Source organism: Amaranthus tricolor, chromosome 14 (genome assembly GCF_026212465.1).
Source record: "Amaranthus tricolor cultivar Red isolate AtriRed21 chromosome 14, ASM2621246v1, whole genome shotgun sequence".
Taxonomy (NCBI): Eukaryota; Viridiplantae; Streptophyta; class Magnoliopsida; order Caryophyllales; family Amaranthaceae; genus Amaranthus; species Amaranthus tricolor.
Genome location: NC_080060.1, coordinates 2,246,093 through 2,266,845, shown reverse-complemented (window position 1 = coordinate 2,266,845; position 20,753 = coordinate 2,246,093). Strand labels below are relative to the sequence as shown.

At 26.1% G+C, this 20,753-nt stretch overlaps 1 protein-coding gene and 1 long non-coding RNA gene across 3 annotated transcripts; both read right to left on the bottom strand.

The window, feature by feature from the left end:
• Positions 1-675: 675 nt before the first annotated feature.
• Positions 676-5,570, bottom strand: LOC130799855 (uncharacterized). Its single transcript, XM_057663119.1, has 7 exons — positions 5,263-5,570; positions 5,012-5,083; positions 4,309-4,385; positions 3,348-3,468; positions 1,723-1,800; positions 1,457-1,558; positions 676-936 (listed from the first exon to the last, which is right to left on the bottom strand). Exons 1-7 carry the CDS (start codon positions 5,392-5,394, stop codon positions 868-870), a joined length of 651 nt encoding a protein of 216 aa, XP_057519102.1. The 5' UTR covers positions 5,395-5,570; the 3' UTR covers positions 676-867.
• A 10,846-nt stretch (positions 5,571-16,416) lies between these two features.
• Positions 16,417-19,761, bottom strand: LOC130799720 (uncharacterized). 2 transcript variants are annotated; one of them, XR_009039328.1, is made up of 3 exons: positions 18,595-19,254; positions 18,339-18,481; positions 16,417-16,927 (listed from the first exon to the last, which is right to left on the bottom strand). It is a non-coding gene; the product is annotated as an uncharacterized LOC130799720 (long non-coding RNA). The 2 variants fall into 2 exon arrangements; XR_009039327.1 differs by having other exon boundaries at positions 18,339-19,761.
• Positions 19,762-20,753: the final 992 nt, after the last annotated feature.

Genomic DNA, 20,753 nt, shown 5'->3' with positions numbered 1-20,753 from the left:
TCGGGGACCTGGGAGGTTTTTTTTTTTTAATTACAAAATAACCTTTAAGTTCATTCCAAGATTTAGGGACTATCTTTTGTGTCACGTAAAACAAGCAAAAAAGTAGGTTAATTCGTTGAGTTTGTTCATCTACTTTCTCCAAGTCCCAAGTTAAGAAGCAAGCTAAGTTTGTTTTCCGCCGCCGTACAGTTTCGAGTAGAGATATTCAATTGAATTAAAATTAATCCGACTCGATAATAACTCAAATGTAAAATGGAGATTATTAAGTAACATAATGAATATGTAAAACCTGACTCGACGATTAGAGTGTCCGATTGGCTTAAATTGATGAGTATAGTTAGCTTGTTTGATTAGTTGATACCATTAATAGTTTACGTTGTTTGCTAAATTAATCGTAAATAAAGATGTTAGATTTTATTAAAGAAAAAGCCGATCAACTAGCTAAAAACCAATAAAAAAAATTTTAAAACATGATTTTTTATTAAAAAACTCGACTAATAGTCTAATACCAATTATGTTTTTTTATTGTTTCTCCGACCAATAGGTGAAGTCAAAAGTCACTCAAAAGTTATAAGCTGATCAAAACTGAATAATTAAATGTGGGTTAAATTTTTATTTTTAAGACGAGTCTAATTTTTTTAGTCAAAGGATAATTGTGGATGCAACAATATAAAATACATGTAATTGGATTTTTTATTCCAATTCTAGAACATAGTTACAATTTACAAATAATAAATGAAGAAATATTTATGTAAAAAGTAAATTTGTTTGGTATATTAGTCAAGATTATAGTCTCCAAGTATATTGCTGTACATTGGTGTGTTACAAGCTGGAAAACAATAATGAACTGTGCAAGTCTTTTTTATACTATCTTTGAAGTGGTTGTTCCTCGTCTTCTATATTTCTTTCATCATTGCTATTTTGCATTAGATTTTCCTGATAAACACACCAAAACAAATATTTCATTAGCTAACAAAATTAAACTAATTATGGCTTAAATTAAATCTTTCTTAATCACTATATAATTTAACTTGTAAAATTATAGTGTCACTTATTATTTTACAAATATATTTATACTTGAAAAAAAATTAACATAAAAATATTCTAAAAGTCAATGCCGTTTCTAAAAGAGTAAAAAATGGCTATAATTAAATTAAAAATATTTATTTTCTTAAGAAATTCAACATAAATATAATTTATGGTTAGCAGGCCCACTGTAAATTATAAATTATGTTGAATTTCTCAAGAAAATTAGTTACAAAAATAATAAATATTTTTTTTAATTATTATAATTAATTTAAAGATCTTCGTAGTTAAAATTTTGAATTTGATACTCGTGCTAGAAGTGAATAGATAAGGATATACTATCTATATAAGAAGAGTCCTTTGTTTGCTAGTTACGGTCCTTAAAATGTTAAGAACGATATTACTAAATTAAAAAGGCGTAGATAGTTACATGAAGAATTCGATGTCGTCTGATGTTGTTTTGAACTGCTGAAATTGCCCGAATGATTATGTACATTGGAACAATTACTCCACAACTTCGCAAGATTAGTACCTACAGATTCTTACAAATTAGAGGTGTTCATTTAGGTCATCGAATCAATTGGTTTTTACATAGTTGTAAATGAATTTTTAAAGTCGGGTCAAATTGAAAGAATCTGTGAAGTTTTAGTCATATATATATATACTGAAAATAGGAGGAAAATTGAAAAAGCTTACAGTTAAAAGAGAGAATGGGTGATCTGCTCCTCCAAGTAGCACTTCAAGCAGATGTCTCAACAATAGAAGAATCGTAAACTGAGAATTTTCAAGGCAAAACAAATTTTAAGATAAAATATGTACAATTAACCTCATCCTATATCATACCATACCATTATACCAACTAATCCCACTTATAAAATTAGCGTTTGAAGGTAAAAGACATACAAACGACTATAACTGTATTGGTGTATCCCCTCCAAAGAGAAGGCAAAGGAACGCGGTCGTTGACCAAAAAGATAGAACCCTACTAATTTTAAGGTAACTTATAGAAAAAAAGTAAAAAAAATTTGTATGAGACAGTTTCACCTTGAGACGCGTCATATATATTGGTCGAATAACCCAACTATTATTTCACCGAAAAACGGCTTTTTACCAAAGTAGCTCATAAAGTAAGCCAACCTTTCCGATTAGTCAATATGGACGGTCTTAAACAAAATTATTCGCAATCAAAGTTAATAGAGTTTTGAATTTTTATTTTCTTCACTACTCATTAATGCATTTAAAGCCAATAAAACTACACAAAATAATTTCAAACCACTCTTGTACAAACTAACAAACATATTAAACTACAAAAGTACATCCTTATGTTTCTTTAAATTTCCAAAAGAGGATTGAAACATGTGCAAGACTTTTAATTAAGTGTTGTCAATTTATATTAAATCTATCGCTTTGAAATTATATTATATGACTGAAATGTATCAAAAGTTTTTTGAAGCAATAGAAATAGTTAATAGGATGATGTTGCTTTATTTTTTGAAAGGTATTTTCTCTGCCATTTTAAATTTCTAACAAATAACTAAAATATAAAACGTTTTTTCAATAAGTATTTTAAACTTAAAAAGACAAAACAAGTCTATAAAAAATGAACCAAGTAAAAATTAAATTTTGCAAATTCAAAGAGACAGAACGAAAAAATATAATTAATGAGGCAAGTAGAAATGAATTAGGCACTAAAACAAAAAAGATGATGCTTAAGAGCCAGCTGGTAATTGGTATGTAATATGTATGTAATGTAAGTATGGGTTAAGAGATGGGTTAGCAAAAGGTTAAGAAAGTGACTTCAGTGATCATTATCATTAGCCAAACAGATTAGCATGCCCATCAATTTTTTTGTATTAAAAAAATTAGATGATTTAATGGTGTGCAACAGCTCTTTGTATGTATGGACCAACACAATTTGTGGACCATTCTTAGGATTAAGACATGTATTCTAAGCTAATTAATTCCCCCTATGAGATATCTCATACTCTTATTGTGAGATATACCTTATTTATAGGTTAAATAGTTCGATTAATATAAATTATCAGCATATAAACTATTTATTTTGAGCTTGTTTTACTGAAAGACAGTTTCTCACAAAAGTACTTTATTGATTACTCCTTCTGTTCGTCTCTTAAAATTTGCCCCTTTTGACGAAAAAAAGATTTTACATAGAATAGTCAACGAGGCAAACTCAAAAAGATAAAACAGTACAACGTTATCCTTAATTTAGGTTGATGTAAAAAAAATTGGCACGAATTGGGTATAATTATGATTTTTAATAATTTAAAAAATATAAAAAAGTTACTAAATAAGAAACTTACAATAAGAGCTACTCTTTTGCAACAAGATGCACTTCTTTCTGCTTCTAATGAACATTCAGCTATGGCTATTAGCTCAGAATTTTGCTCTTCTTGTTCTATTCTTGGAACTTCCAAACTTCCCCTATTATAAAACTTATATCGTTAGAATACAAATACATGACAAACAATTATAAACCCTTAAGATAAAAGTTATTATATATTTTGATTACAATTTATTAAATTAATCTGATCAGACATATTAAGACATATTAAGTGGCTTTTGTCTACGCAGAGTAAAGAAAGCTAAGAATATAGTATGAAGTTCAAATAGTACTTCTAATATTTGATTATTGGTAGTATGTGTGAAATGAAGTATTTTATTTTAATACCTAGGATTTCTCGTACTTGGCAATAAGTTACAAACAAAAGTCTTAAACAACAACAATAATAATAATAATAATAATAATAATAATAATAATAAAATAAAAAGAAGCCAATTGCAAGTTGCACCACTAGATATTATCCAAATTTTTAATAGTAAAGAGAACATGAATGGAACACATAGCTTCAATAAGCATGCATTTTACAAGTATTTTTTAGGTGGGACTTGGGAGTTATTTAACAAATTGACAAAAAAATTTGGATTTGTATAATTAGTCAAGAAGAATATATTTCACTTGCACAAAATAATTGATGAAAATTATTTCCATCTTTACCCAAACAAGGTTTACAAATTTGGTGCTTGGTAGATTACTAGTTTAGAGAACCATCTATTTTGGTTGATTGTTTGTTAAGAGGGCTACTTAGTTATTTATGGTGAATATCTAATTGGAAGTTTTGGTGTAACATTCATGTTTACAACATTGTACCTTGTAACTTATAAGAAAATAGAATAGAATATAATTGTAAATTGCGAGTTTAGTTACTATACTGTTTAAATCGAAAATTTATCTAAGTTTATCTTGAGGGAAATTTATGTTACCTTATGCTCACAACTTGATCTCGTATAGCAACTTTCTTAGGTTGTTTCGGTATTGCGGTATAACCTGGTTCATATTTCTGTATGATATCAACCCACTTTTAGTAATTAAAAACTTAAATTTCCAATAAGAAAATACAATCTGATAAAAACATTGATCATAAAATGTGAATAAAAATAAGTAAAAACTAAAATGAAATCATTCTTATTAAATTCAATATATGATGCGTCAAACATTTAAGCTTTATATACGTGATAAAACTACTTCAATTATGAGTCTCATGTTGCAAGTTACTTGATCAAATGACTCGGGTTATAGCCGGGCGGACACAAGACTTGATTCCCAGTTATATCATACATGAATACATGATTATGGCCTTTGGGAACCCATATTTTATACTCCTAATAAAAAGTATGCACTCAAAAAAGTCAACAGAAACATAAGTTGAGAATTGCAGAAAGGTGGGTCAAAGTTATGGGTTTGATCATCCTTTGTCCAAAAATTCAAATTCCAGAACTCAATTACCATCATATTCAACAAAAAAGAAAAAATTAAATACAAGAATTTTACTACTATAATCAGAATTTAATTATCAAAAAACAGTTTTAAAAGCCAGAATAAGAAGAATTAATTTACAAAAATTATTTTTTATATACTCAAAAAAAAAATTATTAAACAGAGAAAAACAGGGGAAATTAAACAAACCTGTAAACAAATTTCACAAATTATATCTCCTTTTTCATCACACCATCTCTGTATGCATTCTCTGTGAGCAAACTGTCATCAAAAAATAAAAAAAAAAAAACTAAAATTACAACCCAATAAAACAGTTTAATTAATTTCCTGTAGTTTATTCCTCCTCAGACCCTTATTATACACTCTATGACTGTTAAGAATTAAAAATATATAATTATTAAAACCCATAAATTAAAATTAAAAAAAAAATAGTGAATTACCTTGACTGATCCTGAACAAGCACAAGGAACTTCTAATTTTCTGCAGCTTTCAAACTCAGCTTCATGACAAATTCTACAATAAGAGGATGATGAATAATCAAATTCATCCATATATAATATGATTTCTCCCATGATCAATATAATTTTCTTGAATATATTAAAAAAAAAAAGATTTTGCTCTGTTTTTTATTTTGGGTTTTCAATGAATATGTTTAGGTTGATGTTGTTTGCTATGTGATGTTCTGAAATGGGAGTTTAAATAGGGGGAATCAAAAGGAAAGAGGGAATTTCCAAAAGTATCCTTTTGAGTGGGTATTTGGAAATGGATATATATATATATATATATATATATATATATATATATATATATATATATATATATATATATATATATATATATATATATATATATGCGCGCGCTACTCTCTAGTCTCTCCTTTTGAATTTACACAAATTATTAGGAGAGATGGTTTCTCCGAGAGATCTATTAGATATATAAGTTAAATAATCTAATTGATACAAAATAAAGAGAAAGTGTGGGTTTCTTTATTTTGGGATCGTCTTTTTTGAGACGGTCTCTCACAAGAGTTGCTATTGAATTTACAGCGCATCTTTTATGAAACCGTCTCATCATCACCCGGTTCATATAAACATTCAAAATTTTTTATTTTTTAAGATTCAAGTTATGCATATATTTAAAAAAAAATAATTAAATTTAATTTTAAGAGACAGTGTGATCTACAAAACAATACGCTAAATTTTAAGAATTATAACTGTCATATTTTATTGTAATTAATGGGTCAGCCCATCAAAAAAAAGTCTCCTCATAAAATTGTCTGAATTGAAAATTAATGTTAAATTTGTCTTTTTTATTTTCTATGTAAGAGTTTTTTAAAATTAAATAAATAAATGAGACAAATAAGGGACGGATAAAGTATTATCCATTGTTTGTATCCACTTTGGCAGTCTTAGCTGTTTGTTTCTCTCTCTAATTAGTTTGTGAATCTAAGGTAGAAGTACAAAACAGAGTTTGCATCACTTGGATTCCTCATTCCCGGAAGTACCATTTGTTGTTTAACAACTAAGTATTTTACAAAGTAAATTGTGAATGTATTTCAACAATATTTTTGTTTTTTTTAATGACATTATTAGTATTAGTACTTACTCTATAAGTGTGACCAATAAATAAATTTTTTGTTAGGCTTTTAATTTTTATGTTGGTCAGACGATAAAAAAAATTAATAAATGAGTTTAAAGTCAATTGATTTTGGCTTCTAAATTATAACAAAAAGGCTAACATAACTTGATTCACTTTTTCTTCAATAAATAGTCAACAATCAACAATTAATTTATACTTTACATTTCAATAATAGTCAACTCTTTTGCATACATAGTAGACTGAAAAAATGACAGGCTAAAAAATAGGGTAGCATAAATGGAACCCAAAATCTTATCTGAGCTTCAATTGAAACAAATCTTGATATTTTCAAATTAGTCAAACTAACCAACTAATTCAGCAAACATATATTCATCAAACTTATAATATTTGATGTTCATTGATTATAAATTATATTATTAGATAATATTATAATGTTGCAAAATACGTTTGCTTTTAGGATCAATTAGGAACAACTCATTTGTTATTATTAAAAAGTAGATTACAAAAACCGACTTTTTAAAACTTTATAATATATTGTAAAAGGGGAGGGATCAATCTAGTTGGGTGTTGTTAAAGTTAAGATAGGTAGTTTACCTAAGCATACTAGTACACGATTAAACTATGTTCATTCATGTTTGCTTCTCTTGTCTCCTCATCTTTGCAGTTGCCCAAGTTGTTCTTGGGTTGTAATTCATGTATGATAGATTAGACGACGCGTTTAAGAAAATTTGACCATTTGATATATAATTTAGGAGTGGAAGACCATCATTAAATGCTATAGAATGTTTCAAGTCTTGCAGAATAATTTGAAAGGAAAAGTAACCAAATAATGAAGTCAAACATGTTACGTTGTAGCCACATTTTGCATTAAATGATCTACTATTACATGATGCAATATTTTTTTTGATCTTTTCTCATGTTATTACTAGTAAACAATATAATTCTCACTTTTTCCTACGTAAAATCATTATTTTATTTAAGCTAGTAAGAATAAAACAATTTTAATTTGTAAATTAGACTTTAGGTTTTTAGATATATTAATATTTATTATCATAGAATCTAGCTTTTTGTCCAAATTTATCAGAGACTATTTTTTTATTTAAAAGATTTAAAAAGGTTTGGATGCTGAACTTGTTGCTTGACTTTTCACCAACATTATATAAAATCTCTTTATTGAAATGGAATACCTTATTGAAAATAATAATAATAATAATAATAATAATAATAATAATAATAATGAGGAAAAATTTTTGAGAATAATCCCTACTTTTTACGTTTTCCTATTAATAACCCCTACTTTTGATGATTCCTGAATAATCCGAACTTTTCACCTTATTTGCTCACAGCACCCCCATCGAAAATGTGATCGACTACCGCAGGTGATAGGGCTGTTTCTAACCGGTTCTCTTCCTTATTGCTGCCATCTTCTTCCTCCTTCTACTCCATTTCTCCATTGTTAAATCCAAATTTAGGGGAGTGAAAATTCAGTTCATCCCTTTACATTCGAAAATTAGCACATTTGGGGATTACATTCGAAAATAAAACATAAATTCGCGCATTAAAATAGTAGAAATTCGCAAATAATAATACCAAAACCTCCATGAGAATAATAGCTTACCATTTTTATGAAGAACAGCATCAAAAACAACCGGATTCAACCTCCCTTCTTTGAATTTGGGAGTGAATTTTGATGAACCCTAGAATTGGGAAAATGTAAAGTGTGAGTTTTAATATAAACCCTAGAATTGTGGGGTGAAATGAATTAGGATATAATTCAAAATGGCATGGAATTGAATGTTGAAAAAGGTTATTTTAGTGAAGACATTAAACTCAGCTTTTCAATCTGCTGTAGTCGGTCATAATTTTGGTGAGGTGCTGTAAGCAATTAAGGTGAAAAATTTAGATTTTTCATAAATAATCAAAAATAAAAATTATTCACAGACAAATATAAAAAATGGGAATTATTCTCAATAATTTTTCATAATAATAATAATAATAATGCATTAGCTCCACGACACACGTCAAAAATTTGTAAGGAATATATTCCCAAACAAAGCAAAGTGCACAAATTTTAGAAGAATGTTTGCACCACCCACAACATAGAAAAACGGTGTTGTGAGTAGTGGGTCCCATTAGAGCCGTCTCATATTAAAATAAATTGCATTTTTTTATAATGTTAAGCCTTTTTATCATTTTAAAATTTTTATTATTAATGATATTTTGTAAGGGAAAATATCACAATTAATTAATAACAATTTTGAAGGAGTGTACAGAATATATCACTTAATTAAGCTTCATCATGGTTCAATTAATCTTAAGAATTATTGATCACAAGTTTAGAGACAAAAAACTGAATTGATATAATAAGTGTAAGAGAATTAATATTTTCTTTTTGTCTTTTGTAGTTATTGAATATAAGCTAAAAATATAGCTCAGTTTTTTTATTTAGACATTGTTAAATCTCTAATATTTTTATATCATATTGTTAGATGTATTTTTCCTAATATCATCCTCATCCTACCGTAAACAAGTATTTTTAAGGGTTATGTTATATATATAGTCTAAAATAATACTCTTTTTGTTTCTTTTTATTTATCCATTTTACTTTTCACGTATTTTAAAGCAAATTTTAAACCTCGATATCCTATAGTACGCATAATAAAAAATTGTAAAGCTTATATATTAAAATTCTTTGCATTAAGACGAATCTAACAAAATCCCACATAAATATATTTTGTCTTGAACATATACTTTAAAAATCAAATTTAAGTTTTTCTCTCATAAAGTGGAATAACTTAATGTAGACAAACAAAAAGAAACGGAGGGAGTAAACTCCCTCCGCTTTTATATATTCTTTTCAAATAGAATTCACAATTTTTAGTATCAAATGTTGACTAAGATTTCTCATCAATCTATATGAAAATATATATTCATTTGGGATCTAGATTGATTCGTCTCAATATATATTTTCTAAATATTAACTTTTTAGAATTTTTAAAAACTCACAATTCAAATTATTGACTTTTAAATTTAAATTGGAATATGTGAAAAAAGTGAATGAGAATAATAAATGAAAGAAGAGGGAGTATGAGGATTATTACATTATTTAAAATAATATTAAGTTTAAACTGAATAAGCAACGTACAAGTTATGTGTTAATTAACATAGTTCCATATCATTTTGCATGGTAATGAAACTTTGATCAAAAAAGGTTTTTTGTTCACAAATTTCTATTACCACCCCATACTACTTCTCCGAATGATAATGCATTGGAATGAATTTTATGAAGAAAATGAGATGATTGAAGTTCGATAAGCACGACCATCAAGGCAGCCAAGAGATTTTTCAACTAAAATTACACTAATTTTTCATTTCTATTACCACCGTTTATTACTACCTACAACACGGGTAGTTAATACTCTTATTTTATATTTTTAAATATAACTCTTTAAGATTAGAAATTTTATATTTAGATCTTGCTAACGGAATTTATTACAAAATTATATACTTCTATTAAAACATATTATATCATTTTCATTATTTATTTTATTTTCAAACTTGCTCTTTAATATGTACAACTTGCAATAGCAAACGCTCGAAGCTTTTGCCATAATAGTTGCTCTACTTCCATAAAATTCATTTATACACCAAAAGTAGGATAAAGATCCTATTGCCAATGCCAACCAACATTTCAATTTTGAATAATATTTTCACTAATTTTTTTTTATTTTTATTCATATATTTTCTACCTTTTAATCATATCTATATAATATAATCAATTAATCATAGGAACTGAGGTATAAATTACTCTCTATATTTCAAACTGAGGTAATAAATTAATCATAGGAATTGAGGTGATAAATTACTTAATATATTTCTTTTGTTTGTCCACTTTACTTTTTATACATATTTAAAGGTAAATTTTAAGCCTCAATATCTATAAGTACACATCATAACAAATTGTAAAAAATACATATTAAAAAACTTTGCATTAAGTTAAATTTAACAAGATCTCACACACATATATTTTATCTATAATATATAATTCAAAAATCTAATTTAAATTTCTTTCTCCTAATATAAAAAAACTTAAAATGAACAAATAAAAAAAGGAGTACAAAAATTTAGAATATGATTATTGATTAAAAATAAAATATAATTTAAAAGTGATAAATAAATAATATCAAAAAATAAATGAGACAAATTAGGCGGAGTATTTAATGAGGTATGAGTATATGAAAACACGGTCTCACCGAATAATTAAAGCATCTCCAAATATGTGATGGGTTATTGGACGCGGAGAACACCCAAGGCCTATGCGCTCTTCTCTACGGTTTTACTAATTTTTAGGAGTATTTGGCATGCCATTTAAAAAAAAATGGAAATACTTAATTACTTATATTAAAATTAACTTGGCCAAAGTACATAGATTTTGGGAAAGGGAGGGCCATAGAGACCTTTTCTGACAATAACACATAATGTCTTCAAAACAAATCTACTAATCTAAAACTTATTTGATTTTGTGATTGAATTCGATTTTATCTGACTTTAAGAATAATTTATAATTATAAAAAAATAACATGAACATAAAGTTTAATTTCAAATCGATCTAAACACCTTTTTGAATTCACTTCGATGACTTGAATGAACACCTTTAAATTCCTCCAACTACCTAACATAAGCAACGATATTGTTATTTCTACTAACAAAGGTAACATTGAACATGGAAAATCTAATAGCAAGATAAAAGACCTATTGTGGTTGAGATATCATTCAGAGCATTGCCCTCCAAGTGGACATGAGAGTACCCTAATTTTAGAGCTAACTCCAAACCAAACATTATATTCCGCATATTAAAGAAATTTTTATAATTGTTGTGTAGCAAATTTAAAAAACCAGGTAAAATATAATATTTGGAAATAAATATACTAGTAGCGGATCCATCGGATTAAGACTAGATCAATTCGACTAATTTGGCCCAAAATGTGAAACATTTAGAATTAGAAAGTGAAGTTAAATATCTTATATTTTTTTTTATCCTCGTCCTTTTAATTTTTTAATATTGTTATTTATATAATTAGTTTTCATCTTGCATATTCTTTAAATTCTCTACACAAAAACACAGAGAAATAGCGAAGACAAAATATGCCATTGCTTTGTCGCCAAAAAGGGTTTAGTGATGTATCAATGACAAGATTCATGATGTTACTATACGCGTCGTCGCTAACCATATATAGCGCTGTAGATTGTAACGATAAAAAATGACGTTGAGTGGACGTCACTTGCGACTGCAATGTTCTTTAAATGTTGGTCCAAATATTTTTAGACACTGTATCAGAGCAAATATGATAAAAGGCTATTGATTTAAATTTCATCAAGCTCTCATTTGAAGTGAAAAAGTATTATTATGTATGAGGAGGATATATGCACGTGTCAGTGTTATATCCACGCTTTTAGCTTCTAATCCACTCTCGTGTAAGATGACATGATAGAATAAAATTACGATATATAGTATATGTCACAATTAATTACGAATATTTCCAAACGGAGTTAATATGTTGCAAGAACTGTTGGGAAAATTTATTCAATGAAATCTCTCGTTCAACCATTTTCTCCTATTTGATAAGAAATGGTACGTCGTTAAGCTTGTGGAGTCATTATCTTCCCTTAAGCGTGATGTAACAATTCCCATAGAGACGAAGTGATAGGTTTGTAATGTAACTAATCCTTAGTACAAAAATCTACTTCTATATACTATTTATATTAATAAATTATAAAAACAAACCAATATATCAATCCATTAAAAACAAATCTAGTACTTTTTATCAAGTTATAACTCCAAAAAATACCGATTTCAAATTATAGGAGGTACTTGGAAATTATGTTTCATACAATTGATTGATTATGAAAAATTATGTTTGAGGCAAAATATCTATAAATATTAGGCATAATGTTAAAAAACTACCTAGTATATACCCCATTTTGCAAAAAACTACCTTAAATAAAAATTTTTGCAAAAAACTACCTTATATAATACAATTGTTTGCAAAAACCTACCTTATAACGGATTGTGGCCTTTGACCGCTATCTTTAACCGTTGACCCGCATGTGAGACGCACTGATGCATTACTGTATATAACTTTTATTTTTATTATTATTATTATTATTTATTATTATTATTATTATTATTATTATTATTATTATTATTACTATTATTATTATTAGTATTAATTTTTATAAAAAAAAAAAAAAAATAATAATAATAATAATAATAATAATAATAATAATAATTTAAAATAAAATAAAAATAAAAACAAAAGTAAAATAATAATAAAAAAAATAATAATAAAATAAATAAAATAAAAATTTTAAAAAAATTTAAAATAAAATTAATTTTTATTTTTTTTACTTTTGTTTTTATTTTTATTTTATTTAAAATTTTTATTATTATTATTATTTTTTTAAAAAAATTTAAAAAAAAAATTAATAATAATAATAATAATAAAAAATAAATATAAAAACAAAAATTAAAAAAAATAATAATAATTAAAATTAAAAAAAATAAAATAATAATAATAATAATAATAAAAATAAAAATAAAACTAAAATTAAAAATAAAAAAAATAATTATAATAATAATAAAAAATATATAAAAAATTAGTTTTTTTAATTTTTTTAATTTTTATATTTATTATTATTTTTTTTATTTTTACTTTTATTTATATTTTTAATTTAATTTTAATTTTTATTATTATTATTTTTTTATTTAAAATAATAATAATAATAATAATAATAATAATAATAATAATAATAATAATAATAATAATAATAATAATAATAATAAATAATAATAATAATAATAATAATAATAATAATAAATATAAAATATAAAAAAATAATTTTATTTTAAATTTTTTTTAAATTTTTATTTTATTTATTTTATTATTATTATTATTTTTTTTTTCTTTTGTTTTTATTTTTATTTTATTTTATATTATTATTATTATTATTATTTTTATTTTTTTAAAATAATAATAATAATAATAATAAATAAAAATAAAAATAAAAATAAAAACAAAAATTAAAAATAAAATAAAAATAAAAATTAAATACAGTAATGCATCACGTGCGTCTCACATGCGGGTCAATGGTTAAAGATAGCGGTCAAAGGCCACAATCCGTTATAAGGTAGTGTTTTGCAAACAATTGTAATATATAAGGTAGTTTTTTGCAAAAATTTTTATTTAAGGTAGTTTTTTGCAAAATGGGGTATATACTAGGTAGTTTTTTAACATTTTGCCTAAATATTAATATATTCAATAAAAATTATCAAAAATATATAATAATAATTTATATGTCAAGATAAAATTAATAAAATCTTGCATTAATATATATTAACTTCTAAATATACATGAAAAGTTACGTATAAATTTCTCTCTTCTTAAATAGACATTTTTATGGGAATATCAATAATAATAATAAAGGAGTATAATTTACTACATATTCTCTCTATTCTTATGAGTAACATTTTTTAACTCAATATATAAAAGGTTTTAAGTTAAATAGTACAATTTTAAAAAAATAAAAATGAAATGTTAAATTAATTTATAACAATAGTGTAATAATAGTGCTTAAAAAGTAATGCTTATCCTTTCCATTGTTCTTATCGTCAATTACTTTCACTAATATATTTATGTGGGTCTCACATCCACATTTTTAGATTCCTATCTTAACCTTTAATTTTAAAGTATACTACTCTCATGACTCTTGTTAAATTTTCTATTTTAATTCATCTCCTTAAATATAGTAAATTTTAATTTTATTATAATTTATTTTTTTAAAATTTTAATTATATTTAACTTACTTTTTTATTTCATTCACACATATTTTTCAATTTTTTATAAATTACACTCTTTTAATTATTTTTTTCTATTTTTTATTTTCAACATTATTATACTTATGATAAAAGCCACTGGACGAATTTTTTCTCATTATTGAGTTGTCACGTCTATAAACATAGGCATTTGGTTGTTATAATATGGATGATTACATAATCATTTGGCCACCATTATGCAACCAACATAAAATGAGTTTTCTTGATGCACACAACGTTGACTCAAGTATTTACGTAATTGACATGCTTAATTTTTGTTTTAAGCTATTTCTTGCAATATTTTAAATCGTAATACTTTTTGTTGCGAGTTGATCATAATTAAAAATTAAAAATTATAATGAGTTGAAAGTATTATTATATATATTGAAATGAATCATATATGATATTATAATCTAAGTAAAATTACATGAAAAGTTCAAAAAAAAATAATTTTTAAGTCAGCCAATAATTCTTAAATGAACATTTAAATTAAATACATATAACTTTCTAGTATTATAGATTGGTTTAGCATTTCAAAGTTTTTCCTCCCACTCCTTTAATATAAGAATTTCGTTCTTATCACTTATAGGAATATTTTTTTTAAACCAATTTTATTTTTACTCTAATTCGCACAAATTTAAAAAATGATCCTGACATGAAAATTATTTTGAACATTTCTTGTATGAGATTGTCTCACAATAAACATAACCAAACGAGGAGCCATAATTAGATAAGTGGGTATTTATGATATCTAAATTTTCAATTTTAACATCTAAAATGACGTCTTAAATATTAAACAATTAAAAATAAATATTTATATAAATTATTAACGTTGATATTTTAATTTATTTAGATAAGCTATTTATCCCAATTTATAACAATCGTGATTGATCCATCTTGAATGAATTTGTGTATTATTTTTGAAATCGTTTCAATGACTTATTATCCAATGAAAGAACAAAAAGTACCCTCTCAAACTGAGAAAATTTGAAACAAATAATAAAAAAAATATATAAAATACACATAATGGCCAACTTTACAAAATAATTTCTAAAACAAATAGTTTTTTTCCAAAATTATAATTTGGGACTGTTTGCTATTAATAACAGCGAACAAAAACTGGAGGTCAAAAAAAGTCAAATAGTCTGTTTCCTGGACTTTGACTATTTTTGACCTCCAGTCTTTGTCAGCTGTTAGTAACAGTGAACAGATGGGTACTAAAAACTTTCTCATTTTTGACCCTGTTTGACCAGGTTTTAGCTTTGTTCGCTGTTAGTAACATCGAATATATCCTTTATCTTTTTTGAACCCTTGCATGTGTTCATTGTTACTAAGTGCGAATAAGCCAAACCTCAAATCTGAATAAAAACTACTTATCTTGAAAAATAATTTCAAAAGTTTGCTATAATGTAAATTTTTTATATTTTTTTATTTATTTGTTTCAAATTTGCTCCAACTGAGTCTAATTAGGCTAAACTCAAAAACATTGAGTTTTGCTTAAAAGCCCAAATATGAAATGGTTTATAGAGTATCAAAAGCCCACACATTTACTTGGGTTTTAATATGGATTAACCTTTACACTTGAAACCATTTTATTGTGCTGATCTAATATACACTTACAGTTTTAAAGTGATCATTTATAACTTTAAAATGTTCACTTACAAAATTAAAATTGACCAATTATAACCTGAATTGATCACTAAAGTTTTAAAGTTGATAACTTTTTGTAGTCTTAAAGAGAGATACTTGTAACCTTAAGGAAATCACATATAATATTAACACGATCACTAATAACTTTAAATTAATCACTTTTTATAATTTTAAAGTGATCAAAAAATAATCACTTATAACCTTAAAATAATCACTTACAATTTAAAGTGATTAATTATATAACTCATCATGTAATTAAAGAAATTCATACAAGACTTGTTAGGTTATCTTAAACCAGAATCATTATATAAGTATCTAGATATTTATTATGGATAAGGGTTTTAAGGCTTTTGTGCATAGTCAAGAAAGTGTGCTGATTATAAATGTAGATAATGAAATTTTTTTGTTTTGTTTGTTGAAAGTTCATCAAGCATTTATGTTTTTTATTTATGAAAAAAAATAAAAGATATCATTTAAGGAATATTTAGGCAAATGTCACAGAAATTATACATATGTTGAGAGCAACATGCCCACAATTTTGTTTCTTTATAATTTACTCACACTTTCAATGTAGCAACCCGATTTACCGTTGACTGAGTAAACAGGATTATCACGGGTTTTATTTCCTAAAAAACTTAAATCACACTTTCAAAACTTGAGCAAAAGAGTCACAAGTTTAGAGGGAGTGTTGAAAGGATGCATTTCTTTTCCAATTCAGCTTTGTTGACTTTTTTCTTGCCATAAATTCTTCAACGTAACTAACTTAGCTAACTCTCAAACCAAACATCTAGCTAAAATACAAAGTAATCATAAAAGTCACTCTATAAGTCCAACATAACCAATACAATCTAGTCCAATATACATTTACCAAAACCTAATACAAAGCTATAATTTCTCACGTACTCATCTCAATTTAACATCCATTTAACTTTAATCATCACCGTTAACCCATCGTTTCCGACCGGTTCCGATATGTAGACAGTCTAAAAGATGGAAACACCAGAGGGTCAGGTTAAATTGAATGAGAAGTAACAATCCAAAACAACAAGACACACTAATTCAAAATATAAGTTTAAAAGCAACATCAATTTCCTAGATCTATGTGCGCACAGGGAGTCTAGTTGAAGGGAACATCCATAGCTCAAAGGCTATTTCACTCTCAGGTGAGGCTCATCAATATTTGAATGACAATTCACCTCAAAATAGGGAGTAAGGGAGATTTTCCCTCTACTCCGTCAATGACCAGCTCGGAGCCCGATTCATTGACCATATCAATATCAGCATAATCATTCATAACAAATTTGTCTCAACATTATAAAATTCACAGCTTTAATAAAACAATTTTCAAAATTGTAGTCTGGCCAGACCCTTTAAGGGACTGCTACTACTCACCGACAATATAGCTTCAAGAGTCAAGACCAATTCACTGCAGTTGACTAAAAGGGCTCGTCGCGTAGTCGTATCCTTAAGCATGACAAACACAACATCACTAAAAGGCGTTCGATGCTATTAACTAACATATAACTTATTACATCTCCTTCTACAACTAATTTTAACTATGACTCTTATTCTAATGTTGCAACCTCACAAAGACTTTATGATTCGGGAGTCTAGCATTGTTCACATTCTATTAAAGGTTTCTCAACACTCATCATCCTCTTTATATATTTTAATTAAACACAATTATTCATACCCGAAATCAATAATCATGTAATAGTCCTTTCAAAAATATCAAATTACCCAATATAACTAGTCTCCAATTTTAATCAAGACACAATTTACACATCTTAGTCGAAATTCAACAATACCCCAATACAATTTAGTAATCAATTTCAAGAATGTCAATTAACTAATATTTAATCTCTACGAATATTCCTCAATAATAATCTATAAATCTCAATTTTCACACTTGACTAATATTAAACAACACTAGTATTAAAAATTTCTCAACAACGCCCATATTCTCTAATATTTTCATAATTTTGTACTAATTATCAAAATCCATCAAAATCAATCTAACATCATTAACCCTTTATATATGTTTTGTTAACACAAAGGTAGCCATTCAAACCTACAATCACCAATACTCAAAAAAATCTAATTATCCATCCAAAATATCAAGTTATTCAATATTTACCATCACCGTTATTTTCTAATTAATTTCATAATTTCCACAAGAATCCAACATTTCCACAAAGACTACTTGTTACTAATCTTAATTTGGCCCAAAGATAATTAAAACAAGTATAATACAAATCTTGGCTTAATACTTTGATCTTTGATTGAAACTTCATAGAAAAATAGGCAAATGAAATAAAATGCAAGAGAAAGAAAAGAATATGTACAAAAAGAAATCTAGGTGAATACATAAGAGTTGACAACAAAAGCCATTACCTTAATTAGTAGGATAATGGCCCTGCTTTGAATGAAACAAACGGCACACAACAATGTCTGTTTCGCATTCTAGTCCCAAATTTCAGAATATTTTCTGCAGCTTTCGAAAAACAATCATGAAGCCCATGGTTATGGTTGTTCGACTGATTCAAGGGTAGAAGGAATATCAATGACTCAAGAAGAAAAAGAAAAGAAAATGAAGATGATTTGTTGCAATTACCTTCGAAATCTAAGTAAGAGAGAGGAAAGATTATACCTGTTGTTGTTTTGTTTGTTATACTCGAAAATCAGAGGAAAAGGATGGTGTTAGAGTATATAACATATCCTGGGGCTTCAACCATCAGCTTAAGTTTTTGGTTGAATTGGTTCCTTGACAGATGGAACAAAGATGATTGTTGGCTTCGATAATCGCTTAGAATTTGAGGAAGAATATGATGGAACAAAATCAGGGGAGAAAATGGTAGGATTGCTTGGGTTGCAAAGTATGTCGCGAGGAGGAAAGTTTGGGATGATCTTATATTAAAGTTTTCAAAGGAACACAATTTCTGATTCTAGGGAATATTGTAGGAGTAGTACTTATTTTCTATTTATTTTCTATCAAGTAATTAAAATTTATAAAATTATAGGAGTAGTACTTATTAACTTCACAAAATTGATGGGATAATCTTTTGTTACTTCATAAATATACTTTTTAGATATTTAGGGAATATTGTCCATTTTCAATGTCATCCCTAACCTTATACTCCAATATCCCCAAAAATCAAGAATAGTAGTAATCTTTTGTTACTTCATAAATATACTTTTTGATAATTAACCATACACATAATTATGAGGACATGAAGTTTGGGTTGTTCTAATTCAAGAAAAGAAAAAATTGCATGAGATAAATAATAGAGAATGTTCAATAATTGATGAGCAAAATTTAAATAGTTTTCTGATTAATTGTATATAGATCTTGCCAATTCAGGATAATGGTCAGATATAAATCATGTTAGCAAGGGAAATAATATATATAAAAATTTGCTAAATAAAAGCTAATTTTAAAATTCGTTTAAATAAGCATAATTATTAAAGTTAAAACTAAATAAACTATTTTTAACAAAATTTAATCAAAATTGATGAAAAGTATGAAAGTGATGTTTGTGTACACACTTTCTTCTCGTTTTATCCATCTAGAATCTACGCAACTTAACTCCCATTAATGAGGATAGTGAAACGCATTAGTCTCTCTACGCTTTCACATCAATCAATGTGGGAGCTATTGCATCACCCACTTGGAAATACCAAACACATAGAAGAGTTTGATTCTTGTGATTGAAAAACAAATCCACTATACTACCTCCCTTCTATGATATTTGCATTATTTCGATTTGACATAACTATTAACAAAGTAATTGGTTGATAACAAACACAAAAACTATAACGAAACGGTTTTATTATGAGACTGTTAATTTGGATCGGCCTAATTTGTGCGTGTAACAATATTTTAATTTTTTTGGCATTTATTAATTTTGAGCTTAAAGGTATCAATTTTCAAATTGATACCTTTAAGGTCAAAATTGATATCTTTGATATCAAAATTAAAAAATGCTCAGAAACTGGAAAAAATGTCCAGGTTGTTATACGCGCGAATTGGGCCAACCCAAATTGACGGTCTCATTATGAGGTCGTCTCGTCCAAGACCAGCTGGATAACAAAATATCATTGTTATCCTTAAATAATAATAAAGTATAAGAGTAAATGAGGTTTGAAATAGAAATAAAATGTTATGGTGTTACAAAACAGATGAAAAAGAAAAATATAACAAGTATTATGAAATGAAGGAAATATAATATATTTTAGGCTTTAATCATCACCTTATGAATAATCAATTGTGGTATTAAAAATCTAGGTTACGACTTGCTTACGAGTTTGAATCTTATTCATCTCTCTTTTCAAGAGAAATTATTAGCACTAAGTTATGAAAATCATGTGGTGCATCAACACTTATATCGTAAAGAAATTTCGTGTGAAGGAGACATGATAATATATATATATATATATATATATATATATATATATATATATATATATATATATATATATATATATATATATATATATATATATATATATATATATTACAACATAATAGCAATACAAACAAATTTAGAGCACTCCGATGAGAGTAATTATAGGTGTTTATTTGGATGTTAAGGTGAATTTTAAATATAATATTTTAAATTAATTTGATTTTGATTTTGATTTTTAAATACATATAAATATCTTCACAATTAAATTTTAATTTTCATAAATGCTTATTTCGAATTCAATTAGATTAGATTGATATCAATCAGATGAATTTTAAACATTTCCGACAGAGAGTAGCCACCTGGCTAACGTAGTTTAAATCATTTGAGAGTGGATTGAATGGAT